Source organism: Eucyclogobius newberryi, unplaced genomic scaffold (assembly GCF_026437365.1).
Source record: "Eucyclogobius newberryi isolate DKJ021-1_F unplaced genomic scaffold, fEucNew1.0.hap1 SCAF_22, whole genome shotgun sequence".
Lineage (NCBI taxonomy): Eukaryota > Metazoa > Chordata > Actinopteri > Gobiiformes > Gobiidae > Eucyclogobius > Eucyclogobius newberryi.
Genome location: NW_027315857.1, coordinates 640712 through 662786, shown reverse-complemented (window position 1 = coordinate 662786; position 22075 = coordinate 640712). Strand labels below are relative to the sequence as shown.

The following is a 22075-nucleotide window of genomic DNA, read 5'->3' as shown; positions in this document are numbered from 1 at the left end:
CCACATTACTCTCCATTATAAGACCTGTACAGGAACCCCCGGCATCACATTACTCTCAGTAGAAGACCTGTACAGGAACCGCCAGCACCACATTACTCTCAGTATAAGACCTGTACAGGTACCCCCGGCACCAAATTACTCTAAGTATAAGACCTGTACAGGAACCCCCGGCACCACATTACTCTCAGTATAAGACCTGTACAGGAACCCCCGGCACCACATTACTCTCAGTATAAGACCTGTACAGGAACCCCCGGCACCACATTACTCTCAGTATAAGAACTGTACAGGAACCCCCGGCACCCCATTACTCTCCATTATAAGACCTGTACAGGAACCTCCGGCACCACATTACTCTCAGTATAAGACCTGTACAGGAACCCTCAGCACCACATTACTCTCAGTATGAGACCTGTACAGGAACCCCCGGCACCACATGACTCTCAGTATAAGACCTGTACAGGAACCCCCGGCACCACATTACTCTCAGTATAAGACCTGTACAGGAACCCCCGGCACCACATTACTCTCAGTATAAGACCTGTACAGGAACCCCCGGCACCACATTACTCTCAGTATAAGACCTGTACAGGAACCCCCGGCACCACATGACTCTCAGTATAAGACCTGTACAGGAACCCCCGGCACCACATTAATGTCAGTATAAGACCTGTACTGGAACCCCCGGCACCACATTACTCTCAGTCTAAGACCTGTACAGGAACCCCCGTCACCACGCGACTCTCAGTATAAGACCTGTACAGGAACCCCCGGCACCACATGACTGTCAGTATAAGACCTGTACTGGAACCCCCGGCACCACATTACTCTCAGTATAAGACCTGTACAGGAACCCCCGGCACCACATTACATTTAGTATAAGACCTGTACAGGAACCCCCGGCACCACATGACTCTCAGTATAAGACCTGTAAAGGAACCCCCGCACCACATTACTCTTAGTATAAGACCTGTACAGGAACCCCCGGCACCACATGACTCTCAGTATAAGACCTGTACAGGAACCCCCGTCACCACATTACTCTCAGTATAAGACCTGTACAGGAACCCCCGGCACCACATTACTCTCAGTATAAGACCTGTACAGGAACCCCCGGCACCACATGACTCTCAGTAAAAGACCTGTACAGGAACCCCCGGCACCACATTACTGTCAGTATAAGACCTGTACTGGAACCCCCGGCACCACATTACTCTCAGTATAAGACCTGTACAGGAACCCCATTACCACATGACTCTCAGTATAAGACCTGTACAGGAACCCCCGGCACCACATTACTGTCAGTATAAGACCTGTACTGGAACCCCCGGCACCACATTACTCTCAGTATAATACCTGTACAGGAACCCCCGGCACCCCATTACTCTCCATTTTAAGACCTGTACAGGAACCCCCGGCAGCACATTACTCTCCATTATAAGACCTGTACAGGAACCCCCGGCATCACATTACTCTCAGTAGAAGACCTGTACAGGAACCCCCAGCACCACATTACTCTCAGTATAAGACCTGTACAGGAACCCCCGGCACCACATTACTCTAAGTATAAGACCTGTACAGGAACCCCCGGCACCACATTACTCTCAGTATAAGACCTGTACAGGAACCCCCGGCACCACATGACTCTCAGTATAAGACCTGTAAAGGAACCCCCGGCACCACATTACTCTCAGTATAAGACCTGTACAGGAACCCCCGGCACCACATTACTCTCAGTATGAGACCTGTACAGGAACCCCCGGCACCACATTACTCTCAGTATAAGAACTGTACAGGAACCCCCGGCACCACATTACTCTCAGTATAAGACCTGTACAGGAACCCCCGGCACCACATTACTCTCAGTATAAGACCTGTACAGGAACCCCCGGCACCACATTACTCTCAGTATAAGACCTGTACAGGAACCCCCGGCACCCCATTACTCTCCATTTTAAGACCTGTACAGGAACCCCCGGCACCACATTACTCTCCATTATAAGACCTGTACAGGAACCCCCGGCATCACATTACTCTCAGTAGAAGACCTGTACAGGAACCGCCAGCACCACATTACTCTCAGTATAAGACCTGTACAGGTACCCCCGGCACCAAATTACTCTAAGTATAAGACCTGTACAGGAACCCCCGGCACCACATTACTCTCAGTATAAGACCTGTACAGGAACCCCCGGCACCACATTACTCTCAGTATAAGACCTGTACAGGAACCCCCGGCACCACATTACTCTCAGTATAAGAACTGTACAGGAACCCCCGGCACCCCATTACTCTCCATTATAAGACCTGTACAGGAACCTCCGGCACCACATTACTCTCAGTATAAGACCTGTACAGGAACCCTCAGCACCACATTACTCTCAGTATGAGACCTGTACAGGAACCCCCGGCACCACATGACTCTCAGTATAAGACCTGTACAGGAACCCCCGGCACCACATTACTCTCAGTATAAGACCTGTACAGGAACCCCCGGCACCACATTACTCTCAGTATAAGACCTGTACAGGAACCCCCGGCACCACATTACTCTCAGTATAAGACCTGTACAGGAACCCCCGGCACCACATGACTCTCAGTATAAGACCTGTACAGGAACCCCCGGCACCACATTACTGTCAGTATAAGACCTGTACTGGAACCCCCGGCACCACATTACTCTAGGTCTAAGACCTGTACAGGAACCCCCGTCACCACGCGACTCTCAGTATAAGACCTGTACAGGAACCCCCGGCACCACATGACTGTCAGTATAAGACCTGTACTGGAACCCCCGGCACCACATTACTCTCAGTATAAGACCTGTACAGGAACCCCCGGCACCACATTACATTTAGTATAAGACCTGTACAGGAACCCCCGGCACCACATGACTCTCAGTATAAGACCTGTAAAGGAACCCCCGCACCACATTACTCTTAGTATAAGACCTGTACAGGAACCCCCGGCACCACATGACTCTCAGTATAAGACCTGTACAGGAACCCCCGTCACCACATTACTCTCAGTATAAGAACTGTACAGGAACCCCCGGCACCCCATTACTCTCCATTATAAGACCTGTACAGGAACCTCCGGCAGCACATTACTCTCAGTATAAGACCTGTACAGGAACCCTCGGCACCACATTACTCTCAGTATGAGACCTGTACAGGAACCCCCGGCACCACATGACTCTCAGTATAAGACCTGTACAGGAACCCCCGGCACCACATTACTCTCAGTATAAGACCTGTACAGGAACCCCCGGCACCACATGACTCTCAGTAAAAGACCTGTACAGGAACCCCCGGCACCACATTACTGTCAGTATAAGACCTGTACTGGAACCCCCGGCACCACATTACTCTCAGTATAAGACCTGTACAGGAACCCCATTACCACATGACTCTCAGTATAAGACCTGTACAGGAACCCCCGGCACCACATTACTCTCAGTATAATACCTGTACAGGAACCCCCGGCACCCCATTACTCTCCATTTTAAGACCTGTACAGGAACCCCCGGCAGCACATTACTCTCCATTATAAGACCTGTACAGGAACCCCCGGCATCACATTACTCTCAGTAGAAGACCTGTACAGGAACCCCCAGCACCACATTACTCTCAGTATAAGACCTGTACAGGAACCCCCGGCACCACATTACTCTAAGTATAAGACCTGTACAGGAACCCCCGGCACCACATTACTCTCAGTATAAGACCTGTACAGGAACCCCCGGCACCACATGACTCTCAGTATAAGACCTGTAAAGGAACCCCCGGCACCACATTACTCTCAGTATAAGACCTGTACAGGAACCCCCGGCACCACATTACTCTCAGTATAAGACCTGTTCAGGAACCCCCGGCACCACATTACATTTAGTATAAGACCTGTACAGGAACCCCCGGCACCACATGACTCTCAGTATAAGACCTGTAAAGGAACCCCCGCACCACATTACTCTCAGTATAAGACCTGTACAGGAACCCCCGGCACCACATGACTCTCAGTATAAGACCTGTACAGGAACCCCCGTCACCACATTACTCTCAGTATAAGAACTGTACAGGAACCCCCGGCACCCCATTACTCTCCATTATAAGACCTGTACAGGAACCTCCGGCAGCACATTACTCTCAGTATAAGACCTGTACAGGAACCCTCGGCACCACATTACTCTCAGTATGAGACCTGTACAGGAACCCCCGGCACCACATGACTCTCAGTATAAGACCTGTACAGGAACCCCCGGCACCACATTACTCTCAGTATAAGACCTGTACAGGAACCCCCGGCACCACATGACTCTCAGTAAAAGACCTGTACAGGAACCCCCGGAACCACATGACTCTCAGTATAAGACCTGTACAGGAACCCCCGGCACCACATTACTGTCAGTATAAGACCTGTACTGGAACCCCCGGCACCACATTACTCTCAGTATAAGACCTGTACAGGAACCCCGTCACCACATGACTCTCAGTATAAGACCTGTACAGGAACCCCCGGCACCACATTACTGTCAGTATAAGACCTGTACTGGAACCCCCGGCACCACATTACTCTCAGTATAAGACCTGTACAGGAACCCCCGGCACCACATTACTCTCAGTATAAGACCTGTACAGGAACCCCCGGCACCCCATTACTCTCCATTTTAAGACCTGTACAGGAACCCCCGGCAGCACATTACTCTCCATTATAAGACCTGTACAGGAACCCCCGGCATCACATTACTCTCAGTAGAAGACCTGTACAGGAACCCCCAGCACCACATTACTCTCAGTATAAGACCTGTACAGGAACCCCCGGCACCACATTACTCTAAGTATAAGACCTGTACAGGAACCCCCGGCACCACATTACTCTCAGTATAAGACCTGTACAGGAACCCCCGGCACCACATGACTCTCAGTATAAGACCTGTAAAGGAACCCCCGGCACCACATTACTCTCAGTATAAGACCTGTACAGGAACCCCTGGCACCACATGACTCTCAGTATAAGACCTGTACAGGAACCCCCGGCACCACATTACTGTCAGTATAAGACCTGTACTGGAACCCCCGGCACCACATTACTCTCAGTCTAAGACCTGTACAGGAACCCCCGTCACCACGCGACTCTCAGTATAAGACCTGTACAGGAACCCCCAGCACCACATTACATTTAGTATAAGACCTGTACAGGAACCCCCGGCACCACATGACTCTCAGTATAAGACCTGTAAAGGAACCCCCGCACCACATTACTCTTAGTATAAGACCTGTACAGGAACCCCCGGCACCACATGACTCTCAGTATAAGACCTGTACAGGAACCCCCGTCACCACATTACTCTCAGTATAAGAACTGTACAGGAACCCCCGGCACCCCATTACTCTCCATTATAAGACCTGTACAGGAACCTCCGGCAGCACATTACTCTCAGTATAAGACCTGTACAGGAACCCTCGGCACCACATTACTCTCAGTATGAGACCTGTACAGGAACCCCCGGCACCACATGACTCTCAGTATAAGACCTGTACAGGAACCCCCGGCACCACATTACTCTCAGTATAAGACCTGTACAGGAACCCCCGGCACCACATGACTCTCAGTAAAAGACCTGTACAGGAACCCCCGGCACCACATGACTCTCAGTATAAGACCTGTACAGGAACCCCCGGCACCACATTACTGTCAGTATAAGACCTGTACTGGAACCCCCGGCACCACATTACTCTCAGTATAAGACCTGTACAGGAACCCCATTACCACATGACTCTCAGTATAAGACCTGTACAGGAACCCCCGGCACCACATTACTGTCAGTATAAGACCTGTACTGGAACCCCCGGCACCACATGACTCTCAGTATAAGACCTGTACAGGAACCCCCGTCACCACATTACTCTCAGTATAAGAACTGTACAGGAACCCCCGGCACCCCATTACTCTCCATTATAAGACCTGTACAGGAACCTCCGGCAGCACATTACTCTCAGTATAAGACCTGTACAGGAACCCTCGGCACCACATTACTCTCAGTATGAGACCTGTACAGGAACCCCCGGCACCACATGACTCTCAGTATAAGACCTGTACAGGAACCCCCGGCACCACATTACTCTCAGTATAAGACCTGTACAGGAACCCCCGGCACCACATGACTCTCAGTAAAAGACCTGTACAGGAACCCCCGGCACCACATTACTGTCAGTATAAGACCTGTACTGGAACCCCCGGCACCACATTACTCTCAGTATAAGACCTGTACAGGAACCCCATTACCACATGACTCTCAGTATAAGACCTGTACAGGAACCCCCGGCACCACATTACTCTCAGTATAATACCTGTACAGGAACCCCCGGCACCCCATTACTCTCCATTTTAAGACCTGTACAGGAACCCCCGGCAGCACATTACTCTCCATTATAAGACCTGTACAGGAACCCCCGGCATCACATTACTCTCAGTAGAAGACCTGTACAGGAACCCCCAGCACCACATTACTCTCAGTATAAGACCTGTACAGGAACCCCCGGCACCACATTACTCTCAGTATAAGACCTGTACAGGAACCCCCGGCACCACATGACTCTCAGTATAAGACCTGTAAAGGAACCCCCGGCACCACATTACTCTCAGTATAAGACCTGTACAGGAACCCCCGGCACCACATTACTCTCAGTATAAGACCTGTTCAGGAACCCCCGGCACCACATTACATTTAGTATAAGACCTGTACAGGAACCCCCGGCACCACATGACTCTCAGTATAAGACCTGTAAAGGAACCCCCGCACCACATTACTCTCAGTATAAGACCTGTACAGGAACCCCCAGCACCACATGACTCTCAGTATAAGACCTGTACAGGAACCCCCGTCACCACATTACTCTCAGTATAAGAACTGTACAGGAACCCCCGGCACCCCATTACTCTCCATTATAAGACCTGTACAGGAACCTCCGGCAGCACATTACTCTCAGTATAAGACCTGTACAGGAACCCTCGGCACCACATTACTCTCAGTATGAGACCTGTACAGGAACCCCCGGCACCACATGACTCTCAGTATAAGACCTGTACAGGAACCCCCGGCACCACATTACTCTCAGTATAAGACCTGTACAGGAACCCCCGGCACCACATGACTCTCAGTAAAAGACCTGTACAGGAACCCCCGGAACCACATGACTCTCAGTATAAGACCTGTACAGGAACCCCCGGCACCACATTACTGTCAGTATAAGACCTGTACTGGAACCCCCGGCACCACATTACTCTCAGTATAAGACCTGTACAGGAACCCCGTCACCACATGACTCTCATTATAAGACCTGTACAGGAACCCCCGGCACCACATTACTGTCAGTATAAGACCTGTACTGGAACCCCCGGCACCACATTACTCTCAGTATAAGACCTGTACAGGAACCCCCGGCACCACATTACTCTCAGTATAAGACCTGTACAGGAACCCCCGGCACCCCATTACTCTCCATTTTAAGACCTGTACAGGAACCCCCGGCAGCACATTACTCTCCATTATAAGACCTGTACAGGAACCCCCGGCATCACATTACTCTCAGTAGAAGACCTGTACAGGAACCCCCAGCACCACATTACTCTCAGTATAAGACCTGTACAGGAACCCCCGGCACCACATTACTCTAAGTATAAGACCTGTACAGGAACCCCCGGCACCACATTACTCTCAGTATAAGACCTGTACAGGAACCCCCGGCACCACATGACTCTCAGTATAAGACCTGTAAAGGAACCCCCGCACCACATGACTCTCAGTATAAGACCTGTACAGGAACCCCCGGCACCACATTACTCTCAGTATAAGACCTGTACAGGAACCCCCGGCACCACATGACTCTAAGTATAAGACCTGTACAGGAACCCCCGGCACCACATGACTCTCAGTATGAGACCTGTACAGGAACCCCCGGCACCACATTACTCTCAGTATAAGAACTGTACAGGAACCCCCGGCACCACATGACTCTCAGTATAAGACCTGTGCAGGAACATCAGGCACCACATGACTCTCAGTATAAGACCTGTACAGGAACCCCCGGCATCACATGACTCTCAGTATAAGACCTGTACAGGAACCCCCGGCACCACATGACTCTCACTATAAGGCCTGTACAGGAACCTCAGGCACCACATGACTCTCAGTATAAGACCTGTACAGGAACCCCCGTCACCACATGACTCTCAGTATAGGACCTGTACAGGAACCCCCGGCACCACATTACTCTCAGTATAAGACCTGTACAGGAACCCCCGGCACCACATGACTCTAAGTATAAGACCTGTACAGGAACCCCCGGCACCACATGACTCTCAGTATGAGACCTGTACAGGAACCCCCGGCACCACATTACTCTCAGTATAAGAACTGTACAGGAACCCCCGGCACCACATGACTCTCAGTATAAGACCTGTACAGGAACCTCAGGCACCACATGACTCTCAGTATAAGACCTGTAAAGGAACCCCCGCACCACATGACTCTCAGTATAAGACCTGTACAGGAACCCCCGTCACCACATTACTCTCAGTATGAGACCTGTACAGGAACCCCCGTCACCACATGACTCTCAGTATAGGACCTGTACAGGAACCCCCGGCACCACATTACTCTCAGTATAAGACCTGTACAGGAACCCCCGGCACCACATGACTCTAAGTATAAGACCTGTACAGGAACCCCCGGCACCACATGACTCTCAGTATGAGACCTGTACAGGAACCCCCGGCACCACATTACTCTCAGTATAAGAACTGTACAGGAACCCCCGGCACCACATGACTCTCAGTATAAGACCTGTACAGGAACCTCAGGCACCACATGACTCTCAGTATAAGACCTGTACAGGAACCCCCGGCATCACATGACTCTCAGTATAAGACCTGTACAGGAACCCCCGGCACCACATGACTCTCACTATAAGGCCTGTACAGGAACCTCAGGCACCACATGACTCTCAGTATAAGACCTGTACAGGAACCCCCGGCACCACATTACTGTCAGTATAAGACCTGTACTGGAACCCCCGGCACCATATTACTCTCAGTATAAGACCTGTACAGGAACCCCCGTCACCACGTGACTCTCAGTATAAGACCTGTACAGGAACACCCGGCACCACATTACTGTCAGTATAAGACCTGTACTGGAACCCCCGGCACCACATTACTCTCAGTATAAGACCTGTACAGGAACCCCCGGCACCCCATTACTCTCCATTTTAAGACCTGTACAGGAACCCCCGGCAGCACATTACTCTCCATTATAAGACCTGTACAGGAACCCCCGGCATCACATTACTCTCAGTAGAAGACCTGTACAGGAACCCCCAGCACCACATTACTCTCAGTATAAGACCTGTACAGGAACCCCCGGCACCACATTACTCTAAGTATAAGACCTGTACAGGAACCCCCGGCACCACATTACTCTCAGTATAAGACCTGTACAGGAACCCCGGGCACCACATGACTCTCAGTATAAGACCTGTAAAGGAACCCCCGGCACCACATTACTCTCAGTATAAGACCTGTACAGGAACCCCCGGCACGACATTACTCTCAGTATAAGGCCTGTACAGGAACCCCGGCACTACATTACTCTCGGTATAAGACCTGTACAGGAACCCCCGGCACCACATTACTCTCAGTATAAGACCTGTACAGGAACCCCCGGCACCACATGACTCTCAGTATAGGACCTGTAAAGGAACCCCCGCACCACATGACTCTCAGTATAAGACCTGTACAGGAACCCCCGTCACCACATTACTCTCAGTATAAGACCTGTACAGGAACCCCCGTCACCACATGACTCTCAGTATAGGACCTGTACAGGAACCCCCGGCACCACATTACTCTCAGTATAAGACCTGTACAGGAACCCCCGGCACCACATGACTCTAAGTATAAGAACTGTACAGGAACCCCCGGCACCACATTACTCTCAGTATAAGACCTGTACAGGAACCCCCGGCACCACATGACTCTCAGTATAAGACCTGTACAGGAACCTCAGGCACCACATGACTCTCAGTATAAGACCTGTACAGGAACCCCCGGCATCACATGACTCTCAGTATAAGACCTGTACAGGAACCTCAGGCACCACATGACTCTCAGTATAAGACCTGTACAGGAACCTCAGGCACCACATGACTCTCAGTATAAGACCTGTAAAGGAACCCCCGGCACCACATGACTCTCAGTATAAGGCCTGTACAGGAACCTCAGGCACCAAATTACTCTCAGTATAAGGCCTGTACAGGAACCTCAGGCACCACATGACTCTCAGTATAAGGCCTGTACAGGAACCTCAGGCACCACATTACTCTCAGTATAAGACCTGTACAGGAACCCCCGTCACCACATGACTCTCAGTATAAGACCTGTACAGGAACCCCCGGCACCACATGACTGTCAGTATAAGACCTGTACTGGAACCCCCAGCACCACATTACTCTCAGTATAAGACCTGTACAGGAACCCCCGTCACCACCTGACTCTCAGTATAAGACCTGTACAGGAACCCCCGGCACCACATTACTCTAAGTATAAGACCTGTACAGGAACCCCCGGCACCACATTACTCTCAGTATGAGACCTGTACAGGAACCCCCGGCACCACATTACTCTCAGTATAAGAACTGTACAGGAACCCCCGGCACCACATTACTCTCAGTATAAGACCTGTACAGGAACCCCCGGCACCACATTACTCTCAGTATAAGACCTGTACAGGAACCCCCGGCACCACATTACTCTCAGTATAAGACCTGTACAGGAACCCCCGGCACCACATTACTCTCCATTATAAGACCTGTACAGGAACCCCCGGCATCACATTACTCTCAGTAGAAGACCTGTACAGGAACCCCCAGCACCACATTACTCTCAGTATAAGACCTGTACAGGAACCCCCGGCACCACATTACTCTAAGTATAAGACCTGTACAGGAACCCCCGGCACCACATTACTCTCAGTATAAGACCTGTACAGGAACCCCCGGCACCACATTACTCTCAGTATAAGACCTGTACAGGAACACCCGGCACGACATTACTCTTAGTTTAAGGCCTGTACAGGAACCCCCCGGCACCACATTACTCTCAGTATAAGACCTGTACTGGAACACCCGGCACGACATTACTCTCAGTTTAAGGCCTGTACAGGAACCCCCCGGCACCACATTACTCTCAGTATAAGACCTGTACAGGAACCCCCGGCACTACATTACTCTCGGTATAAGACCTGTACCGGAACCCCCCGGCACCACATTACTCTCAGTACAAGACCTGTACAGGAACCCCCGGCACCACATGACTCTCAGTATAAGACCTGTACAGGAACCCCCGGCACCACATTACTCTCAGTATAAGAACTGTACAGGAACCCCCGGCACCCCATTACTCTCCATTATAAGACCTGTACAGGAACCTCCGGCACCACATTACTCTAGTATAAGACCTGTACAGGAACCCTCGGCACCACATTACTCTCAGTATGAGACCTGTACATGAACCCCCGGCACCACATGACTCTCAGTATAAGACCTGTACAGGAACCCCCGGCACCACATTACTCTCAGTATAAGACCTGTACAGGAACCCCCGGCACCACATTACTCTCAGTATAAGACCTGTACAGGAACCCCCGGCACCACATTACTCTCAGTCTATGACCTGTACAGGAACCCCCGTCACCACGTGACTCTCAGTATAAGACCTGTACAGGAACCCCCGGCACCACATGACTGTCAGTATAAGACCTGTACTGGAACCCCCGGCACCACATTACTCTCAGTATAAGACCTGTACAGGAACCCCCGGCACCACATTACATTTAGTATAAGACCTGTACAGGAACCCCCGGCACCACATGACTGTCAGTATAAGACCTGTACTGGAACCCCCGGCACCACATTACTCTCAGTATAAGATCTGTACAGGAACCCCCGGCACCACATGACTCTCAGTATAAGACCTGTACAGGAACCCCCGTCACCACATTACTCTCAGTATAAGAACTGTACAGGAACCCCCGGCACCCCATTACTCTCCATTATAAGACCTGTACAGGAACCTCCGGCAGCACATTACTCTCAGTATAAGACCTGTACAGGAACCCTCGGCACCACATTACTCTCAGTATGAGACCTGTACAGGAACCCCCGGCACCACATGACTCTCAGTATAAGACCTGTACAGGAACCCCGGCACCACATTACTCTCAGTATAAGACCTGTACAGGAACCCCCGGCACCACATTACTCTCAGTATAAGACCTGTACAGGAACCCCGTCACCACATGACTCTCAGTATAAGACCTGTACAGGAACCCCCGGCACCACATTACTGTCAGTATAAGACCTGTACTGGAACCCCCGGCACCACATTACTCTCAGTATAAGACCTGTACAGGAACCCCCGGCACCACATTACTCTCAGTATAAGACCTGTGCAGGAACCCCCGGCACCCCATTACTCTCCATTTTAAGACCTGTACAGGAACCCCCGGCACCACATTACTCTCCATTATAAGACCTGTACAGGAACCCCCGGCATCACATTACTCTCAGTAGAAGACCTGTACAGGAACCCCCAGCACCACATTACTCTCAGTATAAGACCTGTACAGGAACCCCCGGCACCACATTACTCTAAGTATAAGACCTGTACAGGAACCCCCGGCACCACATTACTCTCAGTATAAGACCTGTACAGGAAACCCCGGCACGACATTACTCTCAGTATAAGGCCTGTACAGGAACCCCGGCACTACATTACTCTCGGTATAAGACCTGTACAGGAACCCCCGGCACCACATTACTCTCAGTATAAGACCTGTACAGGAACCCCCGGCACCACATGACTCTCAGTATAAGACCTGTAAAGGAACCCCCACACCACATGACTCTCAGTATAAGACCTGTACAGGAACCCCCGTCACCAAATTACTCTCAGTATAAGACCTGTACAGGAACCCCCGTCACCACATTACTCTCAGTATAAGACCTGTACAGGAACCCCCGGCACCACATTACTCTCAGTATAAGACCTGTACAGGAACCCCCGGCACCACATTACTCTAAGTATAAGACCTGTACAGGAACCCCCGGCACCACATTACTCTCAGTATGAGACCTGTACAGGAACCCCCGGCACCACATTACTCTCAGTATAAGAACTGTACAGGAACCCCCGGCACCACATTACTCTCAGTATAAGACCTGTACAGGAACCCCCGGCACCACATTACTCTCAGTATAAGACCTGTACAGGAACCCCCGGCACCACATTACTCTCAGTATAAGACCTGTACAGGAACCCCCGGCACCCCATTACTCTCCATTTTAAGACCTGTACAGGAACCCCCGGCACTACATTACTCTCAGTATAAGACCTGTACAGGAACCCCCGGCACCACATGACTCTCAGTATAAGACCTGTACAGGAACCCCCGGCACCACATTACATTTAGTATAAGACCTGTAAAGGAACCCCCGCACCACATGACTCTCAGTATAAGACCTGTACAGGAACCCCCGGCACCACATTACATTTAGTATAAGACCTGTAAAGGAACCCCCGCACCAGATTACTCTCAGTATAAGACCTGTACAGGAACCCCCGTCACCACATTACTCTCAGTATAAGACCTTTACAGGAACCCCAGTCACCACCTGACTCTCAGTATAAGACCTGTACAGGAACCCCCGGCACCACATTACTCAAAGTATAAGACCTGTACAGGAACCCCCGGCACCACATTACTCTCAGTATAAGACCTGTACAGGAACCCCCGGCACCACATGACTCTCAGTATAAGACCTGTACAGGAACCCCCGGCACCACATTACTGTCAGTATAAGACCTGTACAGGAACATCAGGCACCACATTACTCTCAGTATAAGACCTGTAAAGGAAACCCCGGCACCACATTACTCTCAGTATGAGACCTGTACAGGAACCCCCCGCACCACATTACTCTCAGTATAAGACCTGTACAGGAACCCCCGTCACCACATGACTCTCAGTATAAGACCCGTACAGGAACCCCCGGCACCCCATTACTCTCCATTTTAAGACCTGTACAGGAACTCCCGGCACCACATTCCTCTCCATTATAAGACCTGTACAGGAACCCCCGGCATCACATTACTCTCAGTATAAGACCTGTACAGGAACCCCCGGCACCACATTACTCTCAGTATAAGACCTGTACAGGAACCCCCGGCACCACATTACATTTAGTATAAGACCTGTACAGGAACCCCTGGCACCACATTACTCTCAGTATAAGACCTGTAAAGGAAACCCCGGCACCACATTACTCTCAGTAAAAGACCTGTACAGGAACCCCCGTCACCACTTGACTCTCAGTATAAGACCTGTACAGGAACCCCCGGCACCACATTACTCTAAGTATAAGACCTGTACAGGAACCCCCGGCACCACATTACTCTCAATATGAGACCATTGAGATTCAGATTCTGGCTCACACAGCAACGCTCTGATTTGACCTAAAATAAAGTAAATTTTCAGACAAAGTAAACCACAACCTCCTTTTTCTTTTGATAGTTGTAGAGTTTTGATTTAATTTGGACCCAAACATTGGACCAATATTCTGAAGGAAATACAAAGCATTAAGTATGGATGTTTCTGGTTTGGTCAAATATCAAATATAATAAAACATCATCAAAATAGCAGTGGGTTATGGGTTTTACTGTAGGGGGGACCTGTCTCACTCCTCTTTCCAGAGTCAGTGGGCCATAGCCAGTCTTGATTATTTGGCGGAGGGGGTACAGGCCTATGCAGAACAGCAGTTGGGACAGGGCTTCTCCCTGGTATATGCCACATTTGATGAACCTGCAAGTGGTTTACCATTGGTCAAGGGTTGTTTTCAACAGCCGCATCGAGTTCGCTATGAAGGCTCTTGGAGTCTGATTGATGTTACATATGCCCAAGCATTCAGTGATCCGTGTGCCATTGAGTCATATGCTTTCTCGTGGTTGACCGACTGTTCGGTCAACCACGAGTTGGTCTTTTGCTCCTCTGGTGTCTTTTCCGATGCCCTTCTTTGCTTTGGTCATGTATAGATCGATGTGCCCACTTATCTTAGCCGCAATGATGCCTGACAGGAACTTCCATGTTGTGGAGAGACTTATTGGCCGATAGTTGGACGGGACTGTGCCCTTGGAGTGATCCGGATCAGGATCGTACGCCCTTCGGTCAGCCATTCAGGGTGAGTCCCATCCCTTAGCAGCAGGTTCATTTGGGCTGCTAGGTGCTCATGGAGTGTTGTGAGTTTCTTTAGCCAGTATGTATCATGTCAGGGCCCGGTGCTGTCCAGTTTTTCATACCTGAGACTTTCTTGGATGTCTGCCATTGTGATGGTAACTAGGTTCTGTGCATCGCTGTTATGTGTTGCCTCTTTTTCCCATATACTTTTCAAATACCTTGGTGGGTCTGCCCTGCTGTTAATACCCTGCTATTGAGCGTACACTTTCACGGGTTGAGTTGCGAACACCCAGTTTATTTGTCTGGCTTCATTATCTCTAGTGAAGAAGAAGAACAAAATTAGCAGGTAATGAGATGGTATTCAAAGGAAAGGGGTTAACTCATATTATGAAAAAAGTCCCATTTTGTCCATTGTTTGTTGAATTTCTGAGTCTGTTGAGTCTGGCGGTTGTTTTTTCCATGGTGCGTGGATCAGTTATGATGCCCATCCAGTCCTTAACCTTCAGGGCTGTTTTTGTCATCCACTTTTATGTGATTGCCTTCTTCCAGGCAGCCCAAAGTATGTTCATTAGATATCCATCCACTATGTCCATGGCAGGAGTTTTGAGACCTAAATACATTGTTTCAAAATTGAGTGGAATAGTGGTGTCAAAAAATAGTCTTCATTGCCTTGTTAATTTGTGTCCAGTATTTCTGCACTACAGGACAGTCCCAAAACACATGGTACTGATCTGTCTCCCGGCAACCACAGTCTCTCCAGCATCCGGCCCCTCCCTGTGAATAATGTGCACTCTGACACGGTGTTATGAATAAACGGGTCACATTTTTCCAACAAAATTCCCTCCAAACATGGACTCTGTGCTCCTCCACTGTGATGTACATATCTCTTCCCACTGCTCATCCGTCACAACAAAATGACCTTCCCATTTACTTTAAATATATTTAATGGATTGGTTGTCCATGTCATTGATACATCCAGATACTTTAGATATGATTCCCCTTGAAAGTTCTGATGTATATGCTTTGATAAAGATTTCAGTATTGTAATTGTTGTTGCTTTGTTTTATTTCTTGATTATAATAACTCCTTATTTGTAATTACCTATAGAAGTTCTGTTTTTGCAATTCAAAGGATTATTTCAACATATCGAAGCTGTTCTTTGGATTTTCTTTTACAGTCTGGTAATAATAATCTTATGCCTTTTGTAATCCAAACCTTCAATCTCAGGTCGGTGCGGTTTGGATTTAAACCAGGTTAAGATAGTAATATCTTTGTTCTGTTCATATGTTTTAATTAGATTCTTCCATCTCATAAGCACTGCTATTACCCATGGGTTCTCAACTTCCAAGTTATTCAGCCATTTGTCTGATATTATCTTCTCATTTGTTAATAAATCCTGTCTGATCTTTGTGGATTCAGTTTGGGAGGATTTGTTCCATTCTTTTGGACATAATTGAGGTGTATAAACGATAGTCAACATTCAGAATAGAAATAGGTGTCACGAACGGAGCCAATTACGGAGCTGGAAAAATGCGATGAATAAACAGTCTTTAATGGCACAGAACAGAAAAGTACAAAGTCTCTTTGTTAAGAGTGAACGACAAACAAAAGATCCTTCCAGCGGTGGCAGCGCCAGCAACCGCGGTGTCAGGGGCAGACGAGAGGCATTGTCAGGTCCGTCCCAGGTTCGGTACACAGGCAGAACAGCATTGTCAGAGGATGGACGAAAGGGTAATCAGAACGGCCCAAGGTCAAAGACAGCAGAACAGGATCACGAGGATAAGGCACAGGCTCGCTAGCTGGGGTCGACCAGGTAACGCAGCCACTCTCACCCAGAACAGAGGAAACCAAACACCTAATATACCACACCCAGTGATTGACAAGCAGATACAGCTGTGAACCCACTCACAGGTGAGGAGAGCCTGTGATGAGCTGAGAGACAAGAGGGCAGTAACTAGAGAGACAAGGGGGTGGTAACCGGAGAGGAAAACAAGAAGGGAGGGGGAAATGAAGAGGAGCAGAGACAGAAAACCTGTGAGTAAAACAAGACAAAACGATCACCAGACAGACGGTGACCATGACAATAGGTCTATATGAGGCACAGTCAAGTCGGTCCTTCCCCTCTTTAAGTGTCAAGGATATAATGGCTTCTTTCCAACTTGGAGGGATCTGAGTTTTTTAAGAGCCCAGTTAAAATTTGACAAAAGCAGGGGAGTGAGTGTCTTTAGAGCTTCAAACCACTCTGATGTGAACCCCTGGACATTTATTGTAACTTTTATTGTGAAAGTTTTCTTCACGAAAAACTATGATGAGTATTTTTTCACAGGGACTATCCCACCAAACTCATAATTAGATGAGAACCTGTCACATGCACTTTAAGTACATTTTTAATGTGATACTTTTACTTGAGTATTTATTGCTCCTGTATTTGTACTTTTTACTTAAAGGCGGTATGGACGATTTTTCGGTGATTTGAGAACGCAGGCGGAAGTGCGCATGCGCACTCCCCCGTGCGGACCGATACAACACACACAGTTTGTTTATTAGCGCAACGGAGCGCATCACATCGCTCGTCTCCCGCAGATTTCTGTCCACTTCTGCGTCAGCTCGAACTGTCTTTCTCCGTCCTCATTTTGCCCCGTACACTGAGGGAACTATATTATGATAGATCCATGCGCTTAGGCACGCGGAAACGTGGGGACGAGCCTGACGCGGCTGCAGGTGAGCGATAGGTGCGTTTTATGATTGATACGTGGCAGGACAAATGATTTATCCACGCCACGAGGAAATATGATTAAAAAAAATCGTCCATTCCACCTTTAAGTAACACAATTCTGTATTTCTTCCACCACTGCACTCTACCGAAAAACAGGTAATTGATATTTCCCTGTTCAGATGTTGTTCATAAGTGTTATTATCTTGATCAGGAGCGACAGATGCGGAGAATTCCCTCCTGAAGACCATGTTCAGTGGGTATAACCAGAAGGTGCGGCCTGCGCTGGTGCCTGAGGACAGGGTGGTGGTGCGCATCGGCATGGTGCTGTCCTCTTTTGTCGGGCTGGTGAGACTAAAGCGTTCTAACACACAAGCAATCACACAGTCTTGACTTATGACGTATAGGGCCGTATTTTGACCCCGGTCTTAGTGTTTACTTGGGCGCTGTGGTGCTCATTTTGCGTCGGCACAACTGATGACAGTGCAGGGGGTGGAATTCTAAACAAGAAGTGTGATCCAAGATGGCGCCGCTGTGTGTGGCCAGTCGTCTGCTCCTGCTCTATGTTTCACTGCTACTGTTAGTGTCGTTGTTTTTTGTAAAGAATGTGTCCACAATACTTATGTATGAACGCCAGACCCTTCTGAATGTACGCAACTCTGTGATAAAACCTGCGATCACTGGCTGTAGTGGACAATCAAAGACGCTCCCACCATTCTTGGCATCTGTATCCCATTACCTGTGGTGTGAGTTTTTAGTTGAGATGGTTTTGAACAACTACTGGTTTGTGGGGACATAAATGCACATGTCTGTTGCCCATCTGATCAGCTGGCTATTGACTTCAAAAGTCTTTTGGCTTCTTTTGATCTAATTCAGTCAGTTCAATCACCAACACACAATGCAGGACACACTTTAGACTTGATTATTTCACATGGACTCACTGTGTCACATGTTGAAATATCAGCTACACCCATCTACGACACACACACATACACACACACATATGTGACTCGCCACGGCAATTGTCGGACCATGTCGGCCTCGGTGAAACTGAGAAAAACAGGATTTTACTTTTTTTCCCCCAAATTTGTGATTTTCATTTTTTTTCAGAATGTGCTAGTTGAAGTTATGAATAAGCCCCTGTGTGCTTCAGATAACACTATTGGTTTTCTTAAACGTATACTTTAAGCTGTTAAAAATGTGGAGTTTTGGGGTCTTTTTCCTGCTCTCCTGGGGGGCGTCACCTTTTTCTAGCCAACGTATTGTTTACATTTTCCACCAATCAGCTGTGATCCGCATGGCAGCTGCTGCTCCGTGTTTTCCTCTCATTACTCCAGACCGTCTGCAGAGCACAGTCTTCAGAGCTTACATTTCCTGGACTACATTGCAACGGAACTGTTTACTCAGGTACACTTTTACTTTACTACTAAATTATTGCTTTAACGCTGTGTTTTAAGGCGGTCTCGTGATCACTTTAGAATCTTACTTGTCTGCTCCGGTGGAGCTAATGCTAAGCTAACATGTTGCTTCAGTGCACTCTGCAATACGGGCTTAATGTGATTACTTGCTGTTATCACCATGTTATCGGGTTATTTTTCGGCGTGGGTTGGCCCGTGGGTTGTGTGGGTCGTGCTTTGTGTCTATTTTATGGTGCTAAACCGGCTGTTAGCCCCACAGTCCGGAGCTAATCGCAGCTATTCGGATGTAAGCTAAACTTTGCTATGTTATCGGGTTATTTTTCGGCGAGGGAGGAGAAAAAAACTACAACTCCCGATACCACTTCTGGTCACGTGGCTTACGTACGTTGCACGTCACGCACGCACTGCGTCACTCGAACCAATCACGCGCTTGCCTGGCCATTATCAGCTTCCTGTGTGTCTCTCTGTGCACGGTGTTGGGAGAGACAACAGGACGGCTGAACCAGGTAAGCTTTGCGACTAAAACACCCGCTTTTAATCACTTTAATGTGCGCCGGTTTTAAACTCGAGTGTATGTTTATGTTTTGGTGTGCTGTTCTGCAAGTGTTTTGCTTTTACGAGCAGTGTTATCTCAAGTGAGCTAGCTAGCATCGCTAGCCGAGGGCAGATGTCCCAATATCTCCGCGTTTTGCATCTTAAATACACCGTTAACGTCACAATGTGAACTGTTATCTGTGAAGCGTGTTATTCCCATATTACTGTTAACCCTAATCCTTTTATCCCCCTTTTCAGAATTGGCAAAGACCCTGACTGACATGACCTGTCTCTACGTGAAGTCTGCTAAGGAGCGTGGTAAGTGTAAAACATTATTTTGGTGATTTTCATGTTTTAATGATTAGAGTATAATTAACCATAAGCAACATCTGTTTTTCAGGTGAGCCTGCAGTTTGTACATCAAGCTTCAGATCACTGTGGAAACAGCTTCTCCCACACATCAGAAGCTGCAGGCCATGCACAGATCATCAGATTATCAAGCGAGCATACATGAAGACCAGAGTTGACACTTTGGAAGACATCGTTGAGGTTAGTTTATATTATTTGACTACTGTAATGTGTAAACATTAGCCTGGCAAAACTTCAGTGCTGCTCTCTGCTTAAGATATGTTTCTTCTGTTCTCATTTTTTTACATTGTCGCCCTTGTCATCAGGGAGTGGAAAACAGCTCTCCTGAGTCTCACCTCAATATCCCACTTCTTCAGACGGCTTCCAAAGATCAAGAGTTATCAGCACTTCAGGTATTTATATTGAAACTCTCACATTGTGTTAAAAAAAAAAAAATAGTTAATGAGTGTTTTATGTGAAATAGTTAGCCATTTCTTAAATGTCCTGTTATTTGTTTACAGCTTTGATGCCAAGAGCCGAGAGTCACAGCACAGAAGAGTGCACAGACGAAGAGGATGAGGATGTGATCTCTGATGTAATTGGACTCTGGTGGTGTACATATCATATCTATTATCTCATATCTCATATATTCAAAGCCATGGACCCGTTGCAGTTCGTATACCTGGCCCTGGCATCTGTTTATAAGAGTTCTTCTATTAAGAGTGTTTTTTAAACTTCCTATAAGTTACTGTCCTTTCCCCCTGTATCTACTGCGTTGTAACATTAAAGGCTATTTTATCTTATCTTATCTTTTGTTGTTTGTGTTGCACTGAATCACCTGTGAATTATGTTTATCGACAAATGCAATGAACCCTATTCTCATTCTGATTCTTTGATTCTATTCAGGGCCTTTTGTAATCCAAGTATTTCCATTTTAATACAGTAACTTCTAATTCTGATTCAAGTCCAGTTACCATCAATAACAACACTCCTCTTGAGTCTTGAGTGACAGCTGTAGGGGGAGGTGGTGTCAGTGTGACAGGGGGGAGGGCTTATCTCAATGAGATGCAAATGAGCCCCGCCCCCCTGTGACTCTGGGCTCACTCAGGTGAGAAACTTTGGAAGCCGTTTTACCAGTGAATGGGTTTGAGAGTTGTTTACATTCAAATGACCACAATTTACTCAAATATGATCAGATCTACATGAGTGAGACATCATTGGAAAGCTTTGAATTCACACTTTCAGAATCTGTGAATAACTCAAAATGTCTCCGGGTCGACATGTAACTGGATTGGCCACGTTCAGTCACATATACACAAATAAACACATACACACACACACATACACACACACAATAAATATATATATAAATATATATATATATATATATATATATATATATATATATATATATATACACATACACACACCAAAATATAAAACTTAAAACAATGTATGTATTTATTCATTAACAACTTCATTATTTTATTGATTAAAATATATTAAAAGTCAGCAATTAAACATTAGTTGGTCAATTCCTTATTCATAGTTTGGAAATTAAAAACATTAAACATGATTAAAAAGTCCATCGATCTTCTGTTTTCTCCGGGGCCGGGTCGCGGGGGCAGCAGTCTGAGCAGGGACTCCCAGCCTCCCCTCTCCCCAGACACTTCCTCCAGCTCCTCCGGGGGGATCCCGAGGCGTTCCCAGGCCAGCCGAGAGACATACTATTTCTGCATAACATTTTTAACGGAAACAAAGTGCCTTATTTTT

The 22075-nt window shown here is 47.9% G+C and overlaps 1 protein-coding gene across 1 annotated transcript in view; it reads left to right on the top strand.

Annotated features, from left to right (window-relative positions):
- chrnb1 (cholinergic receptor, nicotinic, beta 1 (muscle)) overlaps nt 1-22075 on the top strand; it is a 267186-nt gene that overhangs the window by 219612 nt on the left and 25499 nt on the right. The window contains exon 2 of the mRNA XM_072459101.1: nt 18217-18350. Within this exon, the coding sequence (XP_072315202.1) occupies nt 18217-18350 (134 nt within the window). The remainder of the gene's footprint in view (nt 1-18216; nt 18351-22075) is intronic.